Source organism: Bufo bufo, chromosome 5 (assembly GCF_905171765.1).
Source record: "Bufo bufo chromosome 5, aBufBuf1.1, whole genome shotgun sequence".
Classification (NCBI taxonomy): domain Eukaryota; kingdom Metazoa; phylum Chordata; class Amphibia; order Anura; family Bufonidae; genus Bufo; species Bufo bufo.
In genome coordinates this window covers 410,701,888-410,729,510 of record NC_053393.1, presented here as the reverse complement: position 1 = coordinate 410,729,510, position 27,623 = coordinate 410,701,888, and the positions used below count along the sequence as shown (strand labels likewise).

The 27,623-nt window shown below is 44.6% G+C and overlaps 1 protein-coding gene across 1 annotated transcript in view; it reads right to left on the bottom strand.

The window, feature by feature from the left end:
* Window positions 1-27,623, bottom strand: part of LOC121001871 (ubiquitin-conjugating enzyme E2 E2) — a 250,505-nt gene that overhangs the window by 36,212 nt on the left and 186,670 nt on the right. Inside the window, exon 4 of the mRNA XM_040433093.1 lies at window positions 15,247-15,379. Within this exon, the coding sequence (XP_040289027.1) occupies window positions 15,247-15,379 (133 nt within the window). The remainder of the gene's footprint in view (window positions 1-15,246; window positions 15,380-27,623) is intronic.

The window sequence follows — 27,623 nt, the reverse complement described above, 5'->3', positions numbered from 1 at the left end:
TGTATACATATTATGCCTGGCCAATATTTAGCCATGCAGAGATTTTTAATAAGTGCTGGTTTCCTATTGCTAATTTAAGAGCATATATTTAAAACAGCCATGCTAAATAGCTGGTGGAGAATAATGCAATGAATATGAAATTAAGTAATAGCAGGCCAAAAAACCTATACATTAACTACATGATGTAAAAATAATTACATTTACACAGCCAAGCTGCTGAAGCGTTTTTCATTACATGCAACCTCATTATTGTGTTTGTAATTAAAATGTCTGGAGTATAAATCGCTGAAGTTGAGCTTCAATAATGAATTCATACAACAGCATCTATTGCAAACTGTGGAAGTTCCTGCAACTGATTTGGTTTTATTTATTTTTTTCAGTTTAAAGTTCATGGGAAGACTAGGATTTTGTGCTTATTCCTCTACAGTAGTGCAGGCAAAGGTGATGCATAGTGTGGGGGAATATAATATTGTGGGAGATTTAAAGGTGTTTACTGGGAGTTAAAGGGATTGTCCGGGCTACAGATATTAATGACCTATCCTTAGGATAAGTCATCAACATCAGATCAGCCGTTACGGGCAACCACGGTGCCAGAAACTATACTGTGTATGGAACAGAAGTAGAAGGCTCTGTACATTCTGTAGTTTCCGGCACCGCTGTACTGCACCTCACCTCCCATTCACTTGAATGGGTGCTAAGCTGCAGTACCCCGGCATATACAGAGATGTGCCTTGTACAAAGTATAGCGTCCAGAACCGTGGCTGCCTGAGATGGCTGATAGGTGGGGATGTTGGGTACTGGACCTCTACCAATCTGATACTGAGGATCTAGACAGAGAATAGGTCAACAATACCTGTAGTCTAGATGCTATGGTCAATAGCGACTGCGGCATCTAAGTGGTTTCAGATGGAGCGGGCTCTCCCTGTTACTTACCAATGGAATAAAAAATGACCAAAAAGTCTTATGTAACACAAAATAGTACCAATAAAGACTACAAGTTGTCAAGGAAAAAAGAAGCCCTCACACAGCTCCGTAGAAAGAAAAATAAAAAAGTTATGGGTCTTTGGGTGCAGCAATGCAAACACAATTGCAGGACTACGTCTGAAATGGATTGCTGGCCCTGAAACAAATATCTTAAAAATGGTCACACACTGAAACAGAAAAGTGGAGATTTATCAAAAGGAAAAAAAGTGTCTTAGTTGCCCATACCAACCAATTAGATTCTACCTTTCATTTTCCAAAGGAGCTCTGAAAAATGAAAGGTGGAATCGGATTGATTGCTATAGGCAACTAAGCCAGTTTTCATTCACACCTGTTTTGCTAAACCCCCTCAAAGTAAATTAGATAGGTGTATAACTTTTCACTCTTGGAGCAACTGAGCATTAAGGCTAGGGCTACATGACGACATGTGTTGCCCGACATTTTGTCACACTAATGTCGTGCGACAATTTTTATAATGATAATCTATGGTGTCGCACTGTGACATGCTGTGACACGAGAGTAGCAAAAAATCCATCCAAGATGGATTTTTCTGCGACTGTCGAGTCGCAGTGACTATCATTATTAAAATTGTTGCGCGACATTGGTGCGACATCAATGTCGCGCAACACATGTTGCAGTGTAGTTGTGCCCTATGTGTCGAGCGCCACATGTCGTCCTGTAGCCCTAGCCTAAACTGGAAATCACAGACTGTGATTTCTGTGGGACCAATATTTGACATCATTTTTACTACAATTAATTTTTTTTTAGTAATTTTACAGTTCTACAGTTCTTCATTAAAGTCAAATACTTTTTTAAAGGGATTTTAAGTGACTTAAATATTAATGACCTCATCAATATTAGACAATGGGGATTGTATTCCCAGCACCCCTGATGAACAAGTGTTTGAAGGTAGCACAATACGCTACAACATACTGCATTTTTCGCCCTATAAGACGCATCAAAGTGTGTGTGTGTGTGTGTGTGTGGGGGGGGGGGGGGGGGTCAGTGCGTCTTATGGGGCAAATACTAATGAGAAGTTCCATTATGGAAGAGCTCATAAGTAGCGGAGGACCAGGAAGCGGTGAATGCAGTGCTCCCCAGGCTCTGTACTCACCGCTTCCTGGTCTTCGGCACTCTGACCTCACGCTGTGCATGTTGAGTCACAGCACAGCGCACGGCAGGAAGAGGAAGAGAGCTGGATCCTAGGAGCAGCGACGTCTGGAGCAGGAGAGGTAAGTCGATTTTTTAAATTTTATTTGCTCTGAGGTATGGGGGTGTAATCCGAGGCATGGGGGTGTGATCTGAGGTCTGGTTGGGGGTCATTCACATTGAGGTCTGATCTGAGTTCTTATTGGCTGGCTGGGAAATCCGGAGCAGCAGCGTGGGATAAGTACGAGGCTTGACTGGTTTTCTCCTGAAACCAGATAACTCCTTCAAGCTTAGTGTCTTGAGGAGGGGTATAAAAACAGAGTACAAGGGTGTCTTCACATGCTGCAGATTTTTTTGTGGAAATACCCTTCACTGAATATCAGTCAGAGCTTGCAGTAATCCATGTGCTTTCCATGAAAATAACCCCATTTAGAAGAATGGAAATGACTGTCATTCTGTAATGATAACACCTATGTATATAAATCACACAGGATTTACCATTCACAATAGGTGATTGTCAGAGCTCATCTATTCCTTCCTTGTGCAATCACATCTGCACAGGTCACACAGCATGCCTAGAAAACTCTCCCATAGAAGTCAGTAGGGTCCCTTCCTGACCATTGTGTCTAAGGGCCATGGGGCTGCCGTAAAGCAATTTTTTTAATGCTTTGTAAATGCTGTCAAGAACAGCTCAGGCAAGATGGCCGCCCCCATAATCATGTTCAAGAAACAGAATAAATAAATCTGTAATCAGAAAATAAAAAGAGATTAGAAAAAAGGATATGGTTTTAACTGGCACATAACATTTTTGGTTACAAATTTCCTTTAAGAACCTTCCAGGGCATATGGCAAGAATCTTTACTATTGCAGTGCTTGCTTCATGCCTTATTTAAAGGGAACCTGTCATCAACTTTATGCTGACCTCACTGTGGGAAGCATAAAATAGTGACAGAAATGCTGATGTCAGCGGTGTGTCACTCATGAGCTAATAGTAAGTGGTTGCTGAGATCCAGCATCATAATCATTTCAGCCCAGGCCTTGAAAAGAGTCAGATCTACCTGAGAAGAGTCCTGGTTATACATAATCTCCTGCTCTCCCACCCATCTGCTGATGATTGACAGTTCTCTCCTAGAGAGAAAGGGAGAAAACTAGGTAGAAGACTGTCAGTCATCAGCAGGTGGGCAGGAGAGCAGGAATTCATGAATAACCAGGACTCTTCTCAGGTGGCCGGGACTCTTTTCCAGGCCCAGTCTGCAATGATTGTGTTGTTGGTTCTCGGCAACCACTTATTTTTAACTTTTAAATAACAGACCGCTGACATCAACTCACCTGTCTCTACTTTATTCTGCCGTTAGTATGGGTAGCACAACATTGATGACAGGTTCCCTTTAAAGCAGGGGTGGGGAACCTCCGACCCGAGGGCCGTATGCGGCCCACGGTATCATTTCATGTGGCCCCCGGCCCCCTGCCAGAACATAATGTGAAAATGCTTATGACCCCTTCCATTATGGAAGCGGTCATTAGCATACGGGAGGCACAGGAAGGTGAGAACAGCACTGCACTGGCTGTCCTCACCTTCCCTGGTCTTCTTTCAGCCCCACACTGTGTCCTGACACATCCAGCGTCAGGACGCAGTGCACGTAGACGTGCACTATGACCTGACGCTGTGCGGTGTGAGGTGACAATATAGTGCGGCAGGAAGAAGAACAGGGAGGGTAAGTGAATCTGCCAAGAGGCAGCGCCGTACGGAGCTGGAGAGGTAAGTTTATTTGTTTATCTTAAATACAGTATCTGATCTGATGTCTGATTGGGGCTGATCTGAGGCTAAAGGAGGGTGGGGAGGGTCTGATGGGGGTCTGATCTGAGGCTTGGGAGGGTCTGATCTGAGGCTGGGGGTGTCTGATCTGAGGCTGGGGTTTGATAGGGGTCTGATCTGAGACTAGGGGGGCTGATCTGAGGCTGGGGAGGGTCTGATGGGGGCTGATCTGAGGCTAGGGAGGGTATTATGAAGGTCTGATCTGAGGCTGGGGGGTCTTATAGGGGCTGATCTGACCCTGGGGGGTCTGATGGGGTCTGATCTGAGGCTGGGCGTCTGATCCGGGTCTGGTCTGAGGCTGGGGGTCTGATGGGAGTCTGATCTGAAGCTAGGAAGGGTCTGATTGGGGTCTAATCTGAGGCTTAGAGGTCTGATGGGAGTCTGATCTGAGGCTGATGTAGGCCTGGGGGGTCTGATAGGAGGCTGATTTCAGGCTGATGGAGGTGGGGGCAGATATTTTGCTGAGAAAGGGACAAAGGCAGGGACAGTTGCGAAGAAAGAGGCAGGGAGAGTGAAAGCTGGGTGAACCCCTCTCTGGACCCCCTGGGTTTAGCTTCCTGCCATTAATGTCAAATAAGTAACATTCTGAACTTAAAAATTTGACTGCTATGTGTGGTCAATATGGCGCCTGTATTGTATGTAATATACTGTATATATATAGTGCAGGCGCTATTTTGTGCTGCAAAAATACAGCCCTCTAGATTATTTTAATTGAAGTGCAATTTCTGTAACTTATCCCTAAGTCAATTATATGTTTGACCAAATACAGCAGTAAAAATTTTTTATTGAGAATTTTGTATGGCCCCCGAATGATGTTACAAATATCCAAATGGCCCTTGGCAGCAAAATGGTTCCCCACTGCTGCTTTAAAGGATGCACTTAGGGTAGACATCATGTTTACCTTCTAGTAAGCATGCATCCAAAGAAAGAGACAGTGGGAGGAGCATCCCGTGTATAGCCGAGTCAGGGGCGGTCAGCCAGTCAGCATGACTTCAATACATCTCCAGAGATGCTTATTGATTGGCAGCAACTGACTGGTATGGCTCTCTCATAATACTCCTCCCAAATGCAGTTTTCAGTTGGATGCAAGCAAATTATACTGCTTAAAGGGAACCTGTCATGTGGATATTTGATTATAATCTAACTAATTATATACAATCAATCATTAACTACTAAAAAGTACCTTAGATGTAGTCACTTACTGGTGTGACAGATGGTTACCTCATAAGCTGATTTGAGTCCAGCGTGATGTCATTGAGTCCAGCGTATATTTAATTCAGAGCTATAGCCACTCCCCTGCCCACCTGCTGCTGATTCCTATAGAAACAAACTGTCACTCAGCAGCAGGTAGGCGGGAAGAGTCAGGAGCTCATGAATATTCAGGACTCATCATTATCAGCTGGAGCTTTTCAATACAAGATGTTGGCAGATTGACTGGGTCAATTAAAGAAAGTGACCCAGCATTTTGCTAAGAGAATCAGTCACTTATTTATGTTGCCCTCAGTTAGGACACCATAAAACTGGTGACAGGTTCCCTTTAAAGAAATGCTGGTGACATTTAGTATTTATTTCATGTAGAAAAAAGGTTTGCGAGTATCTTTGTTAACTAATGGTTGTTTAGAATCAGCTCTTACAATCCAGTGCACAGGGTAGGGAACCGGGGACATAGGGCTCAATAACAAGCTGAGGTTTTTGTACCTACGCTGACGCACACAATTTCAGGTGTGTTATTAGTAAAACAGTGGGGCCTCCCCAGGGTCACCACGGGACACAGTTATTTGAAAGATTTTAATGACTTGTACTGTGTGCTGGCAGTTCACATTAATAACCTGCTGCAAGAATGATCCAAGTAAAGAAAGCATTGAACCAGGATGAAAAATAAATAGGAGAACACCAACCAGCAAAAATACCGTCTCAAACAACTTTTAAAAGGGGTTTTCCAGGTTCCTGATATTGATGACTTATCCTCAGCATAGGTCAATAACCCCTTGGTGAACACCCATACACCTTTATATGGTGGTCACTAAGGGGCCTTATGCTGGAATGGCAGAAGTGCCGAATGAGGCCGTTTAACCCCTTTAGATGCCATGGTCAATAGCAACCGTGGCATCTAAGCTGAATAAAGAGGGAGAGGACTCCCTCAGTCTCCCATAAATTACATTGAACATCACGGCTCTCTCTGCACAGCAGCCAGGGGGCAGATGAAGGTCCCAGGCTTGCCTCCAGTGTTTCCTGCACCTCTCAGTATAAGGGCTCATGCACACGACCATATGTATTTTGTGGTCCGCAAAACACGGATGCGCCAAAAAATAGATGACATCCACGTGACGTCCGTATTGCATCAGTTTTTTTTGCGGATCCATTGTACTAATGCCTATCCTTGTTCGCAACACCAAAAAGAATAGGACAAGTTTAAATTTTTTCACAGAGCGGACATGGATTGCAGACGGAGTCATTTCTTTTTTTTTTTTTTCAAGCCCCATTGAAATGAATGGTCCCGTATACGGACCTGTGAAAAAACGCAATGGAAATGGAAGAAAAATCCGTTCGTGTACATGAGCCTGCACACTGACCATATGTATTTTGTGGTCTGCAAAACACGGATCCGCAAAAAATACGGATGATGTCCATGCGCATTCCGTATTTTGCGGAATGAAACAACTGGCCCCTAATAGAACAGTCCTATCCTTGTCCATAATGCAGACAATAATAGGACATGTCCTATTTCTTTGCGGAACGGACATACGGAAACGGAATGCACACAGAGTAACTTCCGTTTTTTTTGCAGACCCATTGAAATGAATAGTTCCGCACACAGTCTGCAAAAAAAACGGGATGGACACGGAAAGAAAATACGTTCGTGTGCATGAGCCCTAATTCTCTAACACTGCATAAGTACAAGAGAATTATAAAAGCAATCAAAAGATTGCCTATTAAAGCCCCCTAGTGAGTTTTTTAAATGGTTAAAAAAAAAAAAAAAAAAAAAAAAAAAAAAAAAAAATTTATAAAAAAAAAAATCCAGGTTTAAAAAAAAAATTTCCATTATAAAAACAATCCCCTCCACATATTTGGAATGACTTGTGCTACCCAATTATCATGTCATTTATCCCCTTATGGTAAACGTTGTAAAACAAGAAAATTAAAAAAGCAAGAACGGCAGCTTTTTGCTTATTCGCTACAAAAAGACGGAATAAAAAGCAATCAAAAAGTGTTATGTACCCCCAAAATGATACCAAAGAAAACTACAAGTCATCCTGCAAAAATCTAGCTCTCATACAGCTCCATAGAAAGAAAACTAAAAAAATGATGGGTCTTGGGATGTGGCAATGTAAAAACATTTTTTTCGTTTTTAAAAGAGGTTTTATTGTACAAAAGTAGTAAAACGTTAAAAAACTGTATGTATTTGGTATCGCTGTAATCATAGTGACCCAGGGAATAAATTTGGACCCGCCCCTAGCGACATGCCATCAAGGTCTCACATGAGACAACCCCTTTAAGAAATGCATTGGTGAACATTTCCCAGGAGCTCATTCAAAATTCAACAATTCCAACCGCACCCTTTCCAGCATTTCAAACATTATCATGTAGACAAGTTAATACAAGGCACTTACTGTTTCCTTTGCTGGTTTTATTCATTTTTTCCATCACATTATACACTGCTCGTTTCTATGGTTATGACCACCCTGCGATCTAGCAGCGGCGGTCATGCTTGCACACTATGGAAAAAAGCACCAGCCTATGTGTGCTCCCGGTCACCAAAGAGGCCAGCGCCTTTTCCTATAGTGTGTAAGCACGGCCACCACTGATGGATTGTAGGATGGTCATAACCATGGAAACGAGCAGTGTATAATGTGATGGAAAAATTAATCAAGCCCGCAAAGGAAGCAATATGGACAATCACAATACATTAGTAAGTGCCTTGTAATAACTTTGTCTACATGATAAATGCCATTTGATGAAGCGAGAGAGCCCCTTTAAAAGAGAAAAGAAAAGCATACTGGATTTTCCCCTTGAATGCGGTTATACCACATGGTCTTAATCTTCGGTCAGATCTGCTGTATTGTACCTGAGGCATTAGCATTGTCAATTTAATTATAGTTTTGCTTCAGCAGGTGATTCACTCCCATTACGTAGGTGGTTCCTCCGCCCACATGATGGATGATCTTGTATTGGGAAAGTATCTATATCTAAAACCATGCTATGATTGAGAACACATCCTGAGTTTGAAACACGGAAGCGATTTTTGGATGTGCACACCGCGCTTTTAACATGAACTTTTTTAATAAAGCTTGGAAGGTTTTACGTTTTGCTACAAGTGGTTACAGGAAGAAAATATATTTACAGTCACTCAGCTGAGCTATCCCTACAAGACAACGGGGCACATTTACTAAGATTAGCTTTTTTCCCCCCCGGCCAGGATCGCATGTAGAGATGTAAATAATTGAATGCCGCCTACACACGTGGCTTCTGGTCAAACGGAAAAAAAGTCAAAATGGCTGATTCAATGTTTTTTGGTCACTTCACTTCCTAAATGATCACTAAAAAGTGGTCAAAAAGTCATACACACCCTAAAAAGGTATGAATAAAAAGTACAGATCCCCCGGCAAAAAATTACCCCTCACACAGCTCTGTACACACAGCTACAAAAAAGTTATAGGGGTCAGAATATGGTGTCGAAAAGAAAAAAGTTTTTTTTTTTTTAGTATTAAGACAAATAATGTAGTATCGCCGTAATCGAACTGGAAAATGAAAGTAACAAGTCAGTTTTACCACTGACATAAAAAAAACTGTTTTTTTTTCTTCCAATTTCACCCCATTTGGATTTTTTTCCAGCCCCCCCACTACATTGTATGCAATTTTAATTGTAGCATTAGAAATTGCAACTTGTCCTGCAAAAAAACAAGCCTATGGCGGTGTGAACAGAAAAATAAAAAAGTTATGACCCTGAAAAGATATAGGCGGTGTGGAGAGGAGAGAGGAGAAAGAACCTTTCACACCCGTGGAGGAAAAAGTTTGAAACACGTACCAGGCGCCAGATCGTACCAGTCGTGAAGAGGATACAGGTTGATTCTTATTTGTGTATAGAATATAAAAAAGACCTTCACCTAGGTCTATTGAAGAGCTCTGAGTTTAGGAAAAAAACACCTCAGCTCTATAGTGATGTTAGGGATCATAAATTAATGATAATAATAAAAACAAATGCACTCACTTCACAGGGGGGGCAGTCACCAGGATAAACTCAAGACACCTGAGACTATTTTCCCCCCCGGCCAGGATCGCATGTAGAGATGTAAATAATTGAATGCCGCCTACACACGTGGCTTCTGGTCAATCATTTTAATAAATATAAGGCTCAACGCGTTTCGAGGGTCTGAGGCCCTCTTCTTCAGGAGTGCTTTAGCAGATTCAGAGACCAGTCTTGAGCCTTATATTTATTAAAATGATTGACCAGAAGCCACGTGTGTAGGCCTCAACAAACACCGCCTCAGTATACGCAAAAAACGGCTGGATTTGCCAGTATCGAAACATTTCACTGAGGCCATGCATAAAGAAGGTGATTTGAGGTGCTGGATCCTGGACCATATACCCCAGCCTCGGCGAGGTGGGGATAGATCCAGGATACTTAAACGCAGAGAGTTGAGCTGGATCCACAAGTTGGACAGCTTGAAGCCAAAGGGCTTAAACGCTGACTATAATTTTGGGGATGTTCTGTGAGGGTTGGTTTGCCCTCTTTGCATTGTTGGATACTGTTTCGCACAATTGTGTACATACTCAGAGAGTTATACAACTCACATTATTCCTACTCTAATGTTTTTTTCTTCTTCTTTTTTAGATCACTTTTACTCTGCACTTTGGGGTATGGAACATATGGTCGGAGTATACGCAGCATACCATGGAAGGGGTTCATTCCATTACACTCTACATCTTATATTTATGTGGGGTTCAGTTCTGTTGCTGGCAGGCACCGTGTGAAGACACCCTATTAAATCTTCTTTTGTCATATAAATTTTTTTCTTTGGTATTGGGAGCTGAACTGTATACACTTTTGCAGCATCTGTTGACCAAATAGAGGAGATCCCTCTCGGGCAGGATGGGAGGTTGGAATCCCTGGCGTTATCCCTGCAGGTACTGCGGTTATCGTGGCTGCGGTGGATTTTCTGCCAGGATGGGGCATATGGGTACCCTACCAAATGGGATTCCTTTTGCCCTTCTCTAACCCCCTATGCCCGTTTTTGTCTTTGGTTGGGTGCGATATGCACAGTGGTTTTTTTAAGGGCAGCTCTCCAGCAACAAAGATGGCGCGTTTAGCTCGATTTTCTGTTGAGCATGCGCATAGGATTACACACTGTGTCCCTTCGGGAGGACGCCTGCAGTGACGTAGGGGTGTCGGCTCACTGTGATGACGCGTAGCATTCCTGGCTCGCTGAGTACTCGCTATTGGTGCGCTGCCACGCCTGCGCAGAATGACATCTACAACGCCGACTTCACGGCGCTGAATGAGCCTCCTTGCTGGATGGGTATGTTCTGCGATATTACTTCGTTGCTCCTCCCCCTCCATACACTTATGTATAATGAATATACCATATGTTGATACACTATTTGATCATGTCTATGTACTCGATCCGTATACTGCTTTATATTTAGCACATATCACTGTTCTCTAATGATGATCAGCATATTTCTCTGCACTACAAGGTACTATGTGTATTCACTGCAAATTACTGTTATGTATTGTTATGATTTGTTGAACACACCCACTGGGTTGTGACCACATGATCTGTATTCCCTATATAATCACTGTCATTTGAGTTGTATCTTTGCTTGAGGAAGGCTCGTGACTAGAGCCGAAACGTTGCACCACCGGTGTGAATAAAGGGTTCACTGCTTTTATCCTTGGAGTGCCGCTCATTTTTCTGAATTTATATATTGTTCTATATAGAACTCACCTCCGCCCCTTGGCGCCTCTGATAGCCTCTACTCTAGGTACCTATTTTGTGACTCCTGGTCTGTTTCTAAAACCAGGAAGTTCAAATTGTACCGTAATCCTCTTTTTGTATCTCTACATTTTGCTTTAATGACCCTGAAAAGGCAGGGAGTAAAAAAAGGAAAACGTAAAAACAAAAAAACCTTAGAGGCTCAAAGGGTTAAATGAAAACGGACAAAACACTAAGGCCCCTTTCACACAGGCGAGTATTCCGCGCGGATGCGATGCGTGAGTTGAACGCATTGCACCCGCGCTGAATCCGGACCCATTCATTTCTATGGGGCTGTTCATATGAGCGGTGATTTTCACGCATCACTTGTGCGTTGCGTGAAAATCGCAGCATGCTCTATATTCTGCGTTTTTCACGCAACGCAGGCCCCATAGAAGTGAATGGGGTTGCGTGAAAATCGCAAGCATCCGCAAGCAAGTGTGGATGCGGTGCGATTTTCACGCACGGTTGCTAGGAGACGATCGGGATGGAGACCCGATCATTATTATTTTCCCTTATAACATGGTTATAAGGGAAAATAGCATTCTGAATACAGAATGCATAGTACAATAGCGCTGGAGGGGTTAAAAAAAAAAAAATAATAATTTAACTCACCTTAATCCACTTGCTCGCGCAGCCCGGCTTCTCTTCTGTCTTCTTGTTTGCTGTGTACAGGAAAAGGACCTGTGGTGACGTCACTCCGGTCATCACATGGTCCGTCACCACAGGTCCTTTTCCTGTACACAGTAAAGAAGAAGACGGGCTGCGCGAGCAAGTGGATTAAGGTGAGTTAAATTATTATATATTTTTTTTAACCCCTCCAGCGCTATTTTACTATGCATTCTGTATTTAGAATGCTATTATTTTTCCTTATAACCATGTTATAAGGGAAAATAATACAATCTACACAACCCCGATCCCAAACCCGAACTTCTGTGAAGAGGTTCGGGTACCAAACATGCCGATTTTTCTCACGCGCGTGCAAAACGCATTACAATGTTTTGCACTCGCGCGGAAAAATTGCGCATGTTCCCGCAACGCACCCGCACCTTTTCCCGCAACGCCCGTGTGAAACCAGCCTAAAGCAAAATGTAAGCAGCAGAATAATATTTCACAAGTCTTTATGATCGGTCCAGATGATGTCGGGATTTATGCGCTACACACGTCATCACTTAAAATGTGGTCAAATAACACAAACGTGTTCAAACTCTGCTGCTCATAAACACTGTAACACATACTAAACCGCAGCATCCTAAAATGTTTACATACTACCAAAATACAGCATGTGATATTGTACGTAGTAGTCTGCCACAGGGCATTGTCTATTCAGCCTCCAATTACAGGCTCATTCCTAAAACAGAGTCTGGCGGCAAAGAATGGCTTGGCCTCAATATGTGCAAAATGTATAAAGTCATGACACCATATTCTAAAGCAGCACATGTTAGAAAGGGGAATAGTTAGAGACACAAGCAATGCATTACATGCATTTCTAAGCAGATACATGTATTTATTTCTTATGGGGTAGACATAAGCATCCAGTACTGACAGGCTACATGAAGCTGCATTATTATTCTTATGAACACGGATTTCCCCTGCTGTCATTTATTACACAATTTCCAGATGATCAGATATTACTAAAATGTGAAAGTATTAAAGGGGTCTTCCATGAGTTCAATATTGATGGCCTATCCCCGGGATAAATAGGTGCGGGTCCGACTCCCGGCAACTCCGCCGATCAGCTGCCTGAAGGATACCAAGGACAGCGCCATACATTGTACAACGTCTGTGCTTTGAATGGGACTGAGTTGCGCCTAGGCCGCGTGACTGATGAACATGACGTCACAGACTAGGAAGAGGCCTCTTCAAACAGCTGATCGGCGGTGGTGCCAGGAGCTGGACCCTCACCGAACATAGATTGATGATCTATTCTGAGGACAGGTATTCGCAAAACCCTTTTAATTTGGTTTAGGGCAATATACTATCGGAAACAATCCTCCCCACTCCAACAAAATCCCTCTGCAGAAAGACAGTAAGTAGATAGGGTAAGGGGTGGAGGCGTTGGGCCTGCAGATTGTCGCTCAGGGCTCATGCACCAAGCGTGAGTGCCCCCTAACCCATATTGCGCAGGCATGAATCAGAACCCCACGGAAGCACGGACAAATTTCGGGCCGTGCCTCCGCACTGCAAAACATAGAACATGTCCTATTTTTTGCAATGCGGAACGTCTCTTGCGGTCGGATCGTGGACCCCTTTAAGTCAATGGGTCCGCATCTGCTAAATAACTAAGACTACTTTCACACTCGCGTTTTGGTTTCCGTTTGTGAGATCCGTTCAGGGATCTCACAAGCGGTCCAAAACGGATCAGTTTTCCCCTTAATGCATTCTGAATGGATAAGGATCAGCTCAGAATGCATCAGTTTGGCTCCGTTCCGCTTTGGAGGCGGACACCAAAACACAGCTTGCAGCGTTTTGGTGTCCGTCTGACGAAACTGAGCCAAAAGGATCCGTCCTGACACATAACGTAAGTCAATGGGGACGGATCCGTTTTCACTGACACAATAGAAAACGGATCCGTCCGCCATTGACTTTCAATGGTGTTCAAGACAGATCTGTTTTGGCTATATTAAAGATAATACAAACGGATCCATTCTGAACGGATGCAGACGGTTGTATTATTTGAAAACGGATGTGTCTGTGCAGATCCATGACGGATCCCCACCAAACGCGAGTGTGAAAGTAGTAAACTAACTAGACAAATTGGATAATTATTCTCGCAGGTCAATAGCATGGCATACAGTTAGATACGTCGAGGAAAGTCAATATGCTTTCACTGTCCATTTCTCACCACACAAGAAAATCAGCCTGCTGATAAGTAACAGCCATAAAACCAGCTGAAGCACATTCCGGAGCCAAAGCCAACAACATTAGTAGGAAGAGAACAGCAGTGCTGTCCCTGCGCACATTCTCCAATGGGTCAGCTTCTAATACCGCTGATGCTGACATTATGGAATGTGGCCATCTGATTTACTGCGCATCTGTGTCTGCAGATTGTCACAGTATTAGGTTCTTCTCCATCCAGGGCCTTGGATTCTGTCCTGAGTGAGGAGATAATTATCTGTATAAGGCTACATACACACGACCGTATGTGTTCTGCGGTCCGCAAAAGAAAAACGGATGACGTCCCTATGGCATGCGTTTTTTTTTGCGTATCTGTTGTAATAATGCCTATACTTGCACTATTTTTTTTGGCGGAGCTACTGAACGGACATACTGATGCGGACAGCACACGGTGTGCTGTCCGCATTTTTTGCGGACCCATTGAAATTAATGGGTCTGCATCCTATCCGCGAAAAAAATACAGAACGGACACGGAAACAAACAACGTTCGTGTGCATGTAGCCTAAGGCCTCATGCACACGACCGTTGTTGTGTTCCGTGTCCGTTGTTCCGTGATTTTCTGCGGACCCATTGACTTTCAGTCCGTTGAAAACTCTGATAATGCACCGTTTGTCATCCGCCTCTGTGATCCGTGTTTCCAGTCCGTCAAAAAAATATGACCTGTCCTATTTTTTTCACGGACAACGGTTCGCGGACCCATTCAAGTCAATGGGTCCGTGAAAAAACACGGAGGCACACAAGATTGTCATCCGCGTCAGCGCCCGTTTTTTTCCTATCATTTAGGCCTCATGCACACGACCGTTGTGTGCATCCGCGGCCGTTGTTCCGTTTTTTTTCGCGGACCCATTGACTTTCAATGGGTCCGTGGAAAAATCGGAAAATGCACCGTTTGGCTTCCGCGTCCGTGATCCGTTTTTCCAGTCCGTGAAAAAAATATGACCTGTCCTATTTTTTTCACGGACAACGGTTCACGGACCCATTCAAGTCAATGGGTCCGTGAAAAATCACGGATGCACACAAGATAGTCATCCGCGTCCGTGATCCGTGTCCGTGATCCGTTTTTCCTATCATTTTCAATGGAAACTTGACTTAGTTTTTTTTTTCACTTTTAATGTCCGTGGATCCTCCAAAAATCAAGGAAGACCCACGGAATAAAAAACGATCACGGAACAACGGAAATCCGTTTTGCGGACAGCAAAAAAAAACGGTCGTGTGCATGAGGCCTTACAAGGCAAACTTGACTTAGATTTTTTTTCACTTTCCTTCATGTCTGGTGATCCTCCAAAAATCAAGGAAGACACACGGAAATGGATCACGGAACAACGGAACCCCGTTTTGCGGACCGTGAAAAAATACTGTTGTGTGCATGAGGCCTAACACTAGAAAAGGTTTCCTCAATCTTAGGTTAAACATTTATTAATGACTTACCTTTGGTGGTTTGAATGGGTAGTCGGGGGAGAAAGTGATGTCTAAGAAGAAAACGCCCCCTTCATATACAGAACCAGGAGGACCTAGTATAGTTGATCTCCATTCATATATGTTATCACCTTTAGGTCCAGCGCTGCAATAAAAATAAAAAAATGCAATCAGCGGGATGTGTACATTCTGGAAACATTTTAGAGCATCTGATACATGAAAAAAATGCCAAGAGTCAAGGATTATATGAAAACATTGTGTTCTAGCTGTATATAGAAAATCTGGTATCTGATAGCTCTGATTCCTTAGATCACAATGAAAAAAGTCACTTAGATACGTAGCTGTACTTATCGCGCTGCAGGTCCTCAATGTGATGTGGGTTAAAATCACAGAATCCAGTAAATAAGACGACCGCGCTGCTGCTCACTCCTCTGAGCCTCCTCTTTTTTCGATACATAGCAACGGACCTGTGATTGTGCACCTTTGTGATCTTATACATCCGTTTTAATCAAGTTTCTGCTTGTGAGCATAATAAAAAAAAAAATTATGTACGGAGGAAGTCAGTGCTTCACTATGGTTGTGATTCCTTGATTGCCTACAGGAAGGTTGGGTAGAGGAGAGATACCCATCTGTGGAGCTTGATGGTCCGTTTCCATGCCAGATATTTGCTCTGTACCGAAAAAAGAGGCGGCTCAGAGGAGTGAGCAGCAGCGCGGTTTTCTTATACAACGATAGACTGATTACTTAGATACCACATTCTATAGTGACTGTGGCATCTAAGCAGTTTTATGGAGGTTCTGCAGGGTGATGATAGGTTGTCATGGCATTAGGCCCAACCTATGGCTGTACCTATACCTGTATAGAAATGTATAATTATCGAAGTGATCAAAGGACGGCACAGTCCCATAGTAGGAGTAAAAAAAGGTTATAAAGAAAAAAAATAAAAAAAAAAAGAGAACAACTAATGAAATCAGATTACAAATTAAGTTATGATGCAAAAAATATTGAAATAAAATTACATATTTGTTAAAATGTTAACTATACAGTAAGTGGCGTAAAAAATGCCAAAATTGGATTTATGGTTTGTGATACAAGATACAGACACTATAGTGTGCATGAGGACTTATACAGTACACTGAAGGATAAAAAAAAGAAATAAAATTAAAAACAATTGGAATTATTTTTTCTCCCCATACAAAAAACAACAAAAAAAAACATGCATTTTTAAGGTTAACCAATGAATAAAAGGTACCACGAATAGTGAAACTGGAGAATAGATCTTGCCTCGCAAAAAACAAAATTCCTATATGGGCTACGTCAACAATGGAAATAAAAAAAAGTTGCATCCTATTGGCCAAAAAAGGCTGTCTCATTAAAGGCGGGAATACATAATTTCGGGATTGGGTTTGTTTTCTTCCTACCCAGCATGGGCATGGTCACCTGATCCTCTTCAGCCAACCGCTCGCTTCAGCCGTGATGTGTCCACCGTTGAAGCCAGCGGTTGGCTGAAGAGAATCAGGTGACCATGCCCAAGCTGGGGAGGAAGAAAACAAACCACGGACCGGAAGATGGAGATGCAGGAGCCAGCGCGGAGGACTGGAGCAGCGGGGAGCAGGTAAGTACGATCCTTTCAGTAGGGGAGGCAGGCTGCCAGCACCTGCCAGAAATTAAGTATTCCCAGACAACCCCTTTAAGAGGTTAAGAAATTCTGTAGGGAAATCAGTTTTCCATAATAAATTACCATTGCGGCGATGCGAGGAATCCACAGTAGCAATTTTTGTTAAAATGTGAATGATTTTTTTCATTCCCGTACATTTAATATGTTAAAAAATATCTTGCAAATGGGAAAAAAATCCTGAAAACTAAACTGAAAAATCAGTTGAAATAAATGCTTCTCAAAGTAGGTCCGTCTGTCTATGGATTCCTAGATGTCAAACTTTCAACTGAATGGATTTTTAATATTTATTAGGTTTTATTATTTCATTCAACCTATAAATTTCAAGCCTTGGAGGCTTTCCAGGTCTCCTGGGACGCACGTGCCTAGAATTAATGGCTTCACTGTACACACATAAGCGTTTATAATCAGAGTAAATATTCGGTGGCTTTTGCACCATCATTCCCTTATCGTTGGTAAATATATTAGACTCGTATGAAATGCTGAATACAGTGCAGACATCTCCGAGGCTGGATTGGTGTCAGCACATTTCTCTTACAAGGTTGACTCTTCTGGGAATTCTCTCTCAGACATGATTATATTTCCTGTGCTATGCTCTGCAGACTTGTACACGAGGTTCTGACAATACAACTTATTTACCTAAAAAAAAAGACCTGAAACTGTAACACTTGGCTTATTAAAAAAATGACAAAAAGCTGAAACAATTTTTTCTTTAAAAAATGTATATGCAAAGAGGTATCTCTCAAGGAGGAGAATCATCTCGCCAGCACCACCTCTTGGAAGTGGCTCTCTAGGAGTCAAAATCAGACTTTCCAACAAGCCTTGGGGTTTGACAAGGGAATATAGCCAGGGCAGATGTCCATCCGTAGACAGCCGTTTCAGGGGGCCTACCGCTCTTCAGTACGGTGTAGGATTTTGGCTGGCTGGGTGTGATGCCCTGGATGTAGTTTAGGCAGGGTACGGAATCTTCTTAAAGAGACCAGTGCTGTATGGAGACTTACTAGAGGTGCTCCATGGTATGGAGACTTATGAGCAATACTCCATGGGAAACGGATATGCAAGAAGGAGAGCCATCTCTTCAAGGCATCACACCCAGCCAGCCAGAATCCTACACTGTACTGAAGAGGAGCAAGCACTTGGAAACACCTGTCTAAACTGACGTGCTGCGGACTTCAAATCTGCAAAACGGACAAGAATAGGCACGTGGAATGCACACGGCCGGTATCTGTGTTTGGTAAAACCGCAATTTGTGTGAATGCCCCCCTAATAGGCGTGTTGGGGTAACAGGAGGTGCAGGTTTCTGATGTGTATGTGAAGGTGCTTATTTGTAAGCATTTAGGAGGTATTGATATGTACCAGTAGAGTGCGTGCTCATCAACTGCATGGGGAAAAAAATTATGCAGTTTTGGCTGCCTAAGTAAATATGCACAGTTTTTGACCACATGGCACACTTCCCCTATAACATACAATATTTATAGACTACTCAGAGATCCAAGTTGGAACTGCAGAAAAACAAGTTCTTGGCAGCAGCCGCAGCGTTTCGCAGTCTCTAATGAAAACCTGCAGCCAGTAGGATACCTCTGCGCAACGTCAGGGTACTCTATTCTGAGCCGCAGGACCTCCGACAGAAGGGCTCCCTAGTAAACTGCTTAATGAGACATACACTGGCTAATAAAACAAAGGATTATTGATTAAAGAAATTCAGATTTCTGGTTTATTATCATCATTCCAATATCCAAAAGATGACCTGAATCCACAGCACGGCTTTAAAGTTGGCAGTTAAATCTAAGAAATAAAACCACATAAGACACCGTAATATCCTGTCCCACATCCAAAAACAGAACAAAAGAGGAAACAAGATATAAAGCCTACAGATTTATCATAATTTTTACTACACAAGCTGAGCCCTGCTGGAATGCTGTATTTCCTCAAAGTGTGCAACCCTTCTACTTAAAGGGATTCTGTCATGAGATTTGAGGCCTATAACCTAAACATATGGCCAGGTCCCTACTAATACCCTGAATCCGAAACTGACCTTATTAAATGTGCCTGTGGCTCTATTAGCATATAAAACAGGTTTTTATAACCTGTCACTCACGTACCAAATGTGTCCAAGGGGACGTCGCTTCATACAGGGTGCCCGGCTGCAGCCATCTCCGTCTGGTGCCCAGCGCCGCCTTCCCACTAGAAATCGCCGCCCTCCCTTTCAATAGTGCCGCCTTCCTCACCTCAGCCCGCCTCCGAAATAGTCCGATCCCTCTGCCAGATCCCGCGCGTGCGCACTAGGCATAACCTGAGGGACCGGACGATTGCGGGGGCGGGGTTGAGGTGAGGAAGGCGGCACTATAGACAGGGAGGGCGGCGATTTCTAGTGGGAAGGCGGCGCTGGGCACCAGACGGAGATGGCTGCAGCCGGGCACCCTGTATGAAGCGACGTCCCCTTGGACACATTAGGTAGGTGAATGACAGGTTATAAAAACCTGTTTTATGTGCTAATAGAGCCACAGGCACATTTAATAAGGTCAGTTTCGGATTCAGGGTATTAGTAGGGACCTGGCTATATGTTTAGGTTATAGGCCTCAAATCTCATGACAGAATCCCTTTAAAAAGCTCTTGCAGTTTTGAGTATACATTTCCTATGTAAAGCTATGTGTCACCATGGTTACAAACTATTCACAGCCACCATGTCTTGTGTGATTACTGCATTCTTGCATCCTTCTTCTTGATAATCTACAGACAGTAGAAGAAGGGGCAAAAGGAAGGGGGTAACACATGGCTGCAGGACACAAATACTAAAAGATTTTGGGGGGAAATTTATCAAACTGGTGTAAAGTAGAACTGGCTTAGGGTACTTAGGGCTCTTTCACACTTGCGTTCTTGTCTTCCGGCATAGAGTTCCGTCGTCGGGGCTCTATGCCGGAAGAATCCTGATCAGGATTATCCTAATGCATTCTGAATGGAGAGAAATCCGTTCAGGATGCATCAGGATGTCTTCAGTTCCGGAACGGAACGTTTTTTGCCCGGAGAAAATACCGCAGCATGCTGCGCTTTTTGCTCCGGCCAAAAATCCGGAACACTTGCCGCAAGGCCGGATCCGGAATTAATGCCCATTGAAAGGTATTGATCCGGATCCGGCCTTAAGCTAAACGTCGTTTCAGCGCATTGCCGGACCCGATATTTAGCTTTTTCTGAATGGTTACCATGGCTGCCGGGACGCTAAAGTCCTGGCAGCCATGGTAAAGTGTAGCGGGGAGCGGGGGAGCAGTATACTTACCGTCCGTGCGGCTCCCGGGGCGCTCCAGAGTGACGTCAGGGCGCCCCAAGCGCATGGATCATGTGATCGCATGGATCACGTCATCCGTGCGCATGGGGCGCTCTGACGTCATTCTGGAGCGCCCCGGGAGCCGCACGGACTGTAAGTATACCGCTCCCCCGCTCCTACTATGGCAACCAGGACTTTAATAGCGTCCTGGGTGCCATAGTAACACTGAACGCATTTGGAAGACGGTTCCGTCTTCAAATGCTTTCAGTACACTTGCGTTTTTCCGGATCCGGAGTGTAATTCCGACAAGTGGAGTACACGCCGGATCCGAACAACGCAAGTGTGAAAGAGGCCTTAGCGGTTTTCTTTTCCGGCATAGAGTTCCGTCCTAGGGGCTCTATACCGGAAAAGAACTGATCAGTTATATCCCCATGCATTCTGAATGGAGAGTTATCCGTTCAGGATGCATCAGGATGTCTTCAGTTCAGTCTTTTTGACTGATCAGGACAAAGATAAAACCGCAGCATGCTATGGTTTTATTTCCAGCCCAAAAAACGGAAAACTTGCCTGATTTTTTTCCCCATAGGAATGTATTTCCATAGGAAAATATCAGAATGCCGGATCCGTCCTTCCGGCTGCGCATGTGCAGACCGAAAAAAAGGTGAAAAAAAAAAAATGCCGGACCTGTTTTTCCGGAAGACACCGAAAAGACTGATCCGGCATTTCAATGCTTTTTTCTGACTGATCAGGCATTTTTCAGACTGATCCAGGATCCTGATCAGTCTTAGGCCTCTTTCACACTTGCGTTGTTGGGATCCGGCATGCACTTCCGTTGCCGGAGGTGCCTGCCGGATCCGTAACAACGCAAGTGTACTGAAAGCATTTGAAGACGGAACCGTCTTCCAAATGCTTTCAGTGTTACTATGGCACCCAGGACGCTATTAAAGTCCTGGTTGCCATAGTAGGAGCGGGGAGCGGGGGAGCAGTATACTTACCGTCCGTGCGGCTCCCCGGGCGCTCCAGAATGACGTCAGAGCGCCCCATGCGCATGGATGACGTGATCCATGTGATCACGTGATCCATGCGCTTGGGGCGCCCTGACGTCACTCTGGAGCGCCCGGGGAGCCGCACGGACGGTAAGTATACTGCTCCCCCGCTCCCCACTACACTTTACCATGGCTGTCAGGACTTTAGCGTCCCGGCAGCCATGGTAACCACTCTGAAAAAGCTAAACGTCGGGTCCGGCAATGCGCCGAAACGACGTTTAGCTTAAGGCCGGATCCGGATCAATGCCTTTCAATGGGCATTGATCCCGGATCCGGCCTTGCGGCAAGTCTTCAGGATTTTTGGCCGGAGCAAAAAGCGCAGCATGCTGCGGTATTTTCTCCGGCCAAAAAACGTTCCGTACCGGAACTGAAGACATCCTGATGCATCCTGAACGGATTACTCTCCATTCAGAATGCATTAGGATAATCCTGATCAGTATTCTTCCGGCATAGAGTCCCGACGACGGAACTCTATGCCGGAAGACAATAACGCAAGTGTGAAAGAGCCCTTACAAATGCCATCAGTTGGCATACGTTTTGCCAGATCTGGCAGGCAGTTCCGGTGACGGAACTGCTTGCTGGATCACTCTGCCGCAAGTGTGAAAGTAGCCTTAGTTGGCCACAAGCAACCAATCAGATTCCACCTTTCATTTTCCAGAGGAGCACTGAAAATTGGAACCTGATTGGTTGCTATGGGCAAAAAAGCCATATTTCCTTTACACCAGTTTTGATAAATCTCGGCCTTTTTTTACAGCCTGTAACCAAGAAGAAAGATGGGAGCTGCATGAACTAGACGGTAGAAGCTTTTCAATCAAGGTAGAGAAAAATAAAAAATGTTGTACATTGAGGAGCAAGAGAGTAACAATGTTTTGAACTTTTGACTCAGGCTTCATATCTCACCATCCACTACAGCAGGGGTGGCCAACCCGCGGCTCGCGAGCCGCATGCGGCTCATCGGACCTTTACTTGCGGCTCTCAGAGGAGCGCGCTCTCCTCTACATATGCGGCTCGCAGAGGGGAGCGGGCCAGGGATGTCGCAGCTTTCAAAATATTAGCAGCACAGGGGAGAAGGAAGAAGAAAGCAGTCCCCTCCTCCCCCTGTGCTGCTGCCGCTGCCACCAATGAGAATGCAGAGGGGAAGAGGAGGGGAGGGGCTGTTTCCACTGCCACCAATGAAGTTATCTCACTCATTTATTCAAATACAGGAGGCGGGTTCTGGCTGCAGAATCATATAGCCCGCACCTGAGGGGTTAAGTGCCGGGGAACGCAGCATAGAGGCCAGGTCTCGGCTATGTGATTCTGCCGGCACCCGCCTCCTGTATCTGTATTAAAAGTTGTCATTGGTGGCGCAGTGCCCACCCCCCCCCCGTTAATACATGCAGGCCCGCGCTCTGACCTGACGCTGTGCACGTCAGGTCACTGTGGAGAGGTCGCCAGACTTCAGAGCAGCGGCAGCAGAGGTAGGATAAGCCTCCTACACAGTTTTATTTTATTAAAGTACTGATCTGGGGGTCTTATCTGACATGGGGGTAGTATGAGCTCAGATAAGACCCCCAAATCCTCATCAAACCCACAAAATAAGTCTCCCCAGTGCTCACATAAGACACTAAAAATCAGACACCCCATGCTCACATCTCTCCTATGTCAAATAGCCTCTGAGCATGGGGCGGTCATCTGATAATAAGGCGGTCATCTGAGCATAAGGCGGTCATCTGAGCATGGGGCGTCATCTGATAATAAGGCGGTCATCTGAGCATAAGGCGGTCATCTGAGCATAAGGCGGTCATCTGAGCATGGGGCGTCATCTGATAATAAGGCGGTCATCTGAGCATAAGGCGGTCATCTGAGCATGGGGTGTCATCTGATAATAAGGCGGTCATCTTAACATAGGGCGGTCATCTGAGCATGGGGCGTCATCTGATAATAAGGCGGTCATCTGAGCATAGGGTGGTCATCTGAGCATGGGGTGTCATCTGAGCATGGGGTGTCATCTGAGCATGGGGTGTCATCTGAGCATGGGGTGTCATCTGAGCATGGGGTGTCATCTGAGCATGGGGTGTCATCTGAGCATGGGGTGTCATCTGAGCATGGGGCGTCATCTGAGCATGGGGCGTCATCTGAGCATGGGGCGTCATCTGAGCATGGGGCGTCATCTGAGCATGGGGCGTCATCTGAGCATGGGGCGTCATCTGAGCATGGGGCGTCATCTGAGCATGGGGCGTCATCTGAGCATGGGGCGTCTTCTGAGCATGGGGCGTCTTCTGAGCATGGGGCGTCTTCTGAGCATGGGGCGTCTTCTGAGCATGGGGCGTCTTCTGAGCATGGGGCGTCTTCTGAGCATGGGGCGTCTTCTGAGCATGGGGCGTCTTCTGAGCATGGGGCGTCTTCTGAGCATGGGGCGTCTTCTGAGCATGGGGCGTCTTCTGAGCATGGGGCGTCTTCTGAGCATGGGGCGTCATCTGAGCATGGGGCGTCATCTGAGCATGGGGCGTCATCTGAGCATGGGGCGTCATCTGAGCATGGGGTGTCATCTGAGCATGGGGCGTCATCTGATAATAAGGCGGTCATCTGAGCATGGGGTGTCATTTGAGCATGGAGCATCATTTGAGCATGGGGCGTCATTTGAGCATGGGGGGTCATTTGAGCATGGGGCGTCATTTGAGCATGGGGCGTCATCTGATAATAAGGCGGTCATCTGAGCATGGGCGGTCATCTGAGCATGGGTGGTCATCTGAGCATGGGCGGTCATCTGAGCATGGGCGGTCATCTGAGCATGGGGCGGTCATCTGAGCATGGGCGGTCATCTGAGCATGGGCGGTCATCTGAGCATGAGGGTGTCATCTGAGAAATCTTGAAACACATTGTGAAAAACAAAGATTGCCAGAAGTCTCACTAAAGCTGTCTACACTACAGGTAGGAAAGGTGGTTTAAATGCACTTATAAATGTTTGAGAACTCAATTGCAGTAATACTGTCGTGTGCACGCATATTTGTGTAAACGGATAGCTTGTGGCTCCTGGCAGTCATACGATTTTTTTTTCTGGCTCTTTGTGTCTGTAAGGTTGGCCACCCCTGCACTACAGCTTTGAATGAGAGACTACCATCATTTTATAGACCATCATCTTAGCTATTTCATACATAAATTGGACTTGCAACTATTTAGCATATGATTAATAGTGTAGATTCTTGTCATGTAACTGCATTGTCACAGACAGGACGGCACTGCTTCAGCTTCCCCTCAAATTCCGGGAGGACACTCCCCCTCTCAGCGGTGACACCGGGACCCAAAATCGACTTTGGTGGTGCTCAGTCTCAACACAAATAGTCCCGCACAGCGTAAGAAGATACGAGACGGCACTCACCATGAAAGTCCAATCTTTACTTTATTAAGGTAAAAGGCATGCGGGCAGGCAATCAAAGCGTAGTGCGCCACACAGGAACCATGAGGCGACGGCAGTTTCGCGTGAGTTACGCTTGTTCTGGCCTCCTGACGTAGTGACGTCAGATACGTCACTTTTATAAGCACCGCCTCCACAAACATGTAACTGCATTGTTACTGTTTTGTGCCTAAAATTCTAAATTTTAATTTTCATAAGTATTTTGTAAATCCACCTTTGGCGTTCAACACTGCCTGAATCCTTCAAATTCAAGCATGTCTCGACTGAAATATGTTCCCAGGTCTCTTCTACACGATCCCATGTTGGTTCCTACTGGACGACTCGACTTTGCGTTACGAATACAGCTTTTTCTTCAACTCTACCCGCAAGTGTTTGATCTGGGGACTGTGGGGGCCAATCCTGCATCTCTACTTCATTGTCATTGAACCATTTCTTTGCCAATCTCGACGTATGATTCGGGTCGTTGTCCTGCTAGAACACCATGTCGTCCTATTCATACCCATAGCACATGAGTGTACGAAGTAACTCATCTTGTAGAATGCTCACATAAAGCTCAGCCTTGAGACCACCATCGATCCTGGTAAAGTATCCAACACCTTTGGCTGTGAAATAACCCCATATCATCAGGCTTCCTCCACTGAACTTAAAGGGGTTCTACAGTTTGTTTTAACTGATGATCTATCCTCTGGATAGATCATCAGCTTCTGATCGGCGGGGGTTCGACCAGAGGACCCCGGTTGGGTGGAAGAAGGTGATCATCAAAACTGTTGTCTGATAGATGGTGGCAAGGAATCTGTGGTGTTGTGCCATCAGTGCTGCACAACTTTCCCTTCTCACCACCCTCCTGAAGTCCTGGCCCCCTGATGATCCAGCATGTGCCACAAAAATTGGCACATTTGCCACTTCCAACTCGTGGTGGCTCAGTGGCTAGCACTGGTGCCTTGCAGTGCTGGGGTCCTCGGTTCAAATCAGACCATGGACAACATCTGCATAGAATTGGTGTGTTCGCCTTGTGTTTGTGTGAGTTTCCTCTGGGTACTCCACTTTCCTCCCACACTCCAAAGACATACTGATAGGGAATTTAGATTGTTAAAGGGGTTGTCAAAGTAATTTTTTTGTTCATTGTATGTTTCTAACTAATCAAATGTAACAGCTTTACCATGCAGGGTCACATGACCTGTGATGTCAGCTTCTCTCCCTGCTCTGATAATGTTTTGTGAACAAGCCTGAGAGTGCAGATACGAGTCTGTACACGAGACGTCACAGTGCTGGCCACGCCCCCCTGCACTGCCAGCTGCTGCTTATTGCTCTCTCCCTGGATTCTTAACCCCTTCAGCAGCACAGACGCAGGGCTGAAGGCAGTGAGGAGACAAATGCTGGGCAGAGGAGTTCTGCAGAGCACTGTACAACAGGTAGGGGGAAGATCCTGTGTGTATCAGCAGTGTCACTGTACAACTGGGACTTGTAGTCCTACACATACAACATGCTGCTGAGTATCCCAGCAGGCAGACAAGTTACTCAGGGCAGATGTATTCACTCCCTTTGCAAAGCAGGGGGAGGGGCAGAGATTGTTGTTATTGCAGGTAAACAAAGGGCCAGAAGAGAACCAGTGAAATGAGGAAATAATTATTTTTTTTTACCTAAAACTTGCTTAGCTCAGTTATATATTGCTGCCCATCAGATTTACAGTGCTATATATTTTTTTTTCATAACTCGGACAACCCCTTTAACTGACAGTAAGCAGAGATCTTGAAAATATTGTGAAACTGAAATGCAAACTGTATTACAAAGTTGCAGAACTATTCATTATATAGTGATTAAGCTTTATTTACATGGGGCTGTAAAACCTTAAAGACTATGTACTTTCACACAATTTTATTTAATTTAATAGAGAATGGTGTAACTAGCAAATTTCTAAATACTTGAAAAACATGTCTGCATACACCTGAAAAAAAAACCTGTAAAGTCATAGCCACTATGAGACACTTCCACCTAATTTGGAGTCCATTGCCTGTTGTCAGGCAAGATATGTCCCTAGTAGCAGACACAGAAGATTGCTCAAAGGAAATGGGGGCGAGTTTCAGAGCTAGCTGAGATTGCAAGACTGATAAATGAACTGTTTTAACACCGCTTCTGAAAAATCACAGGAATGTCTTGCCTTTCGCTAAGCAGGATTCCCCCTCCTTATCTGTTCTGTGAGCTCCGGAGCTCAAAACAAACATAGTAGAGGAACTAAAAGGAAAAGATGTCACAGCAGTACAGTGCCCCTGCTTATGAGAGAAATGCATCTAGTTGTGCAGCTGCAGAGGGGAATAATTAGGCTTAAATAGACTTTATGGAAACCCAAAACGACCTGTTCCTTTACTGTTATAAAAGCACAGACATTTTTTAAACCTTTTTTTAAACTCGAGTACACTTTAATTGTAATTGAAGAACTATTCTCACTTGCTCCTGTTCTGTACTATTAAAAAGGTTTCATTCTCTTATGTCCTTAATCCTATATACTATACTGTGAACAGGGATATATTAACAGGATTAAGACAGACCCCGAATATATTAACAATGAACTAGATAATATCTGTAATGGCTTCTTCAATATGGGAAGTGGCAATTAATTCTGTCAGCTCTGCAATAAATGAAGTCCTGATATTTGAGAGATAGACCGACAACAGGAGAAGAATGCTAAATGGTTTTCACTATGTAAAATTAAAACTAAACGGAATAAGTATATGAAGGACAATACTGCTGGTGGGCAACAGTTCCCACAGCCAATTCCAACCATGTTAATATAAGGTCATCTGCTTTTTGATCCATCTGACAGAGTGACACCAATATATAGCAAGACATACGATGAATCTAACAGTCCCCTTAGCTTTCGGGAGAGCAAGATTAAAACGAGGCAGCATACCCTTCACTGTCTCTCATCGAAGTAATAGTTATAATGTATGGCCTTCACTGTAGTGACAACGCTGATATAGCGCTAGAGATAGCAGACATTTTATTGTCCAC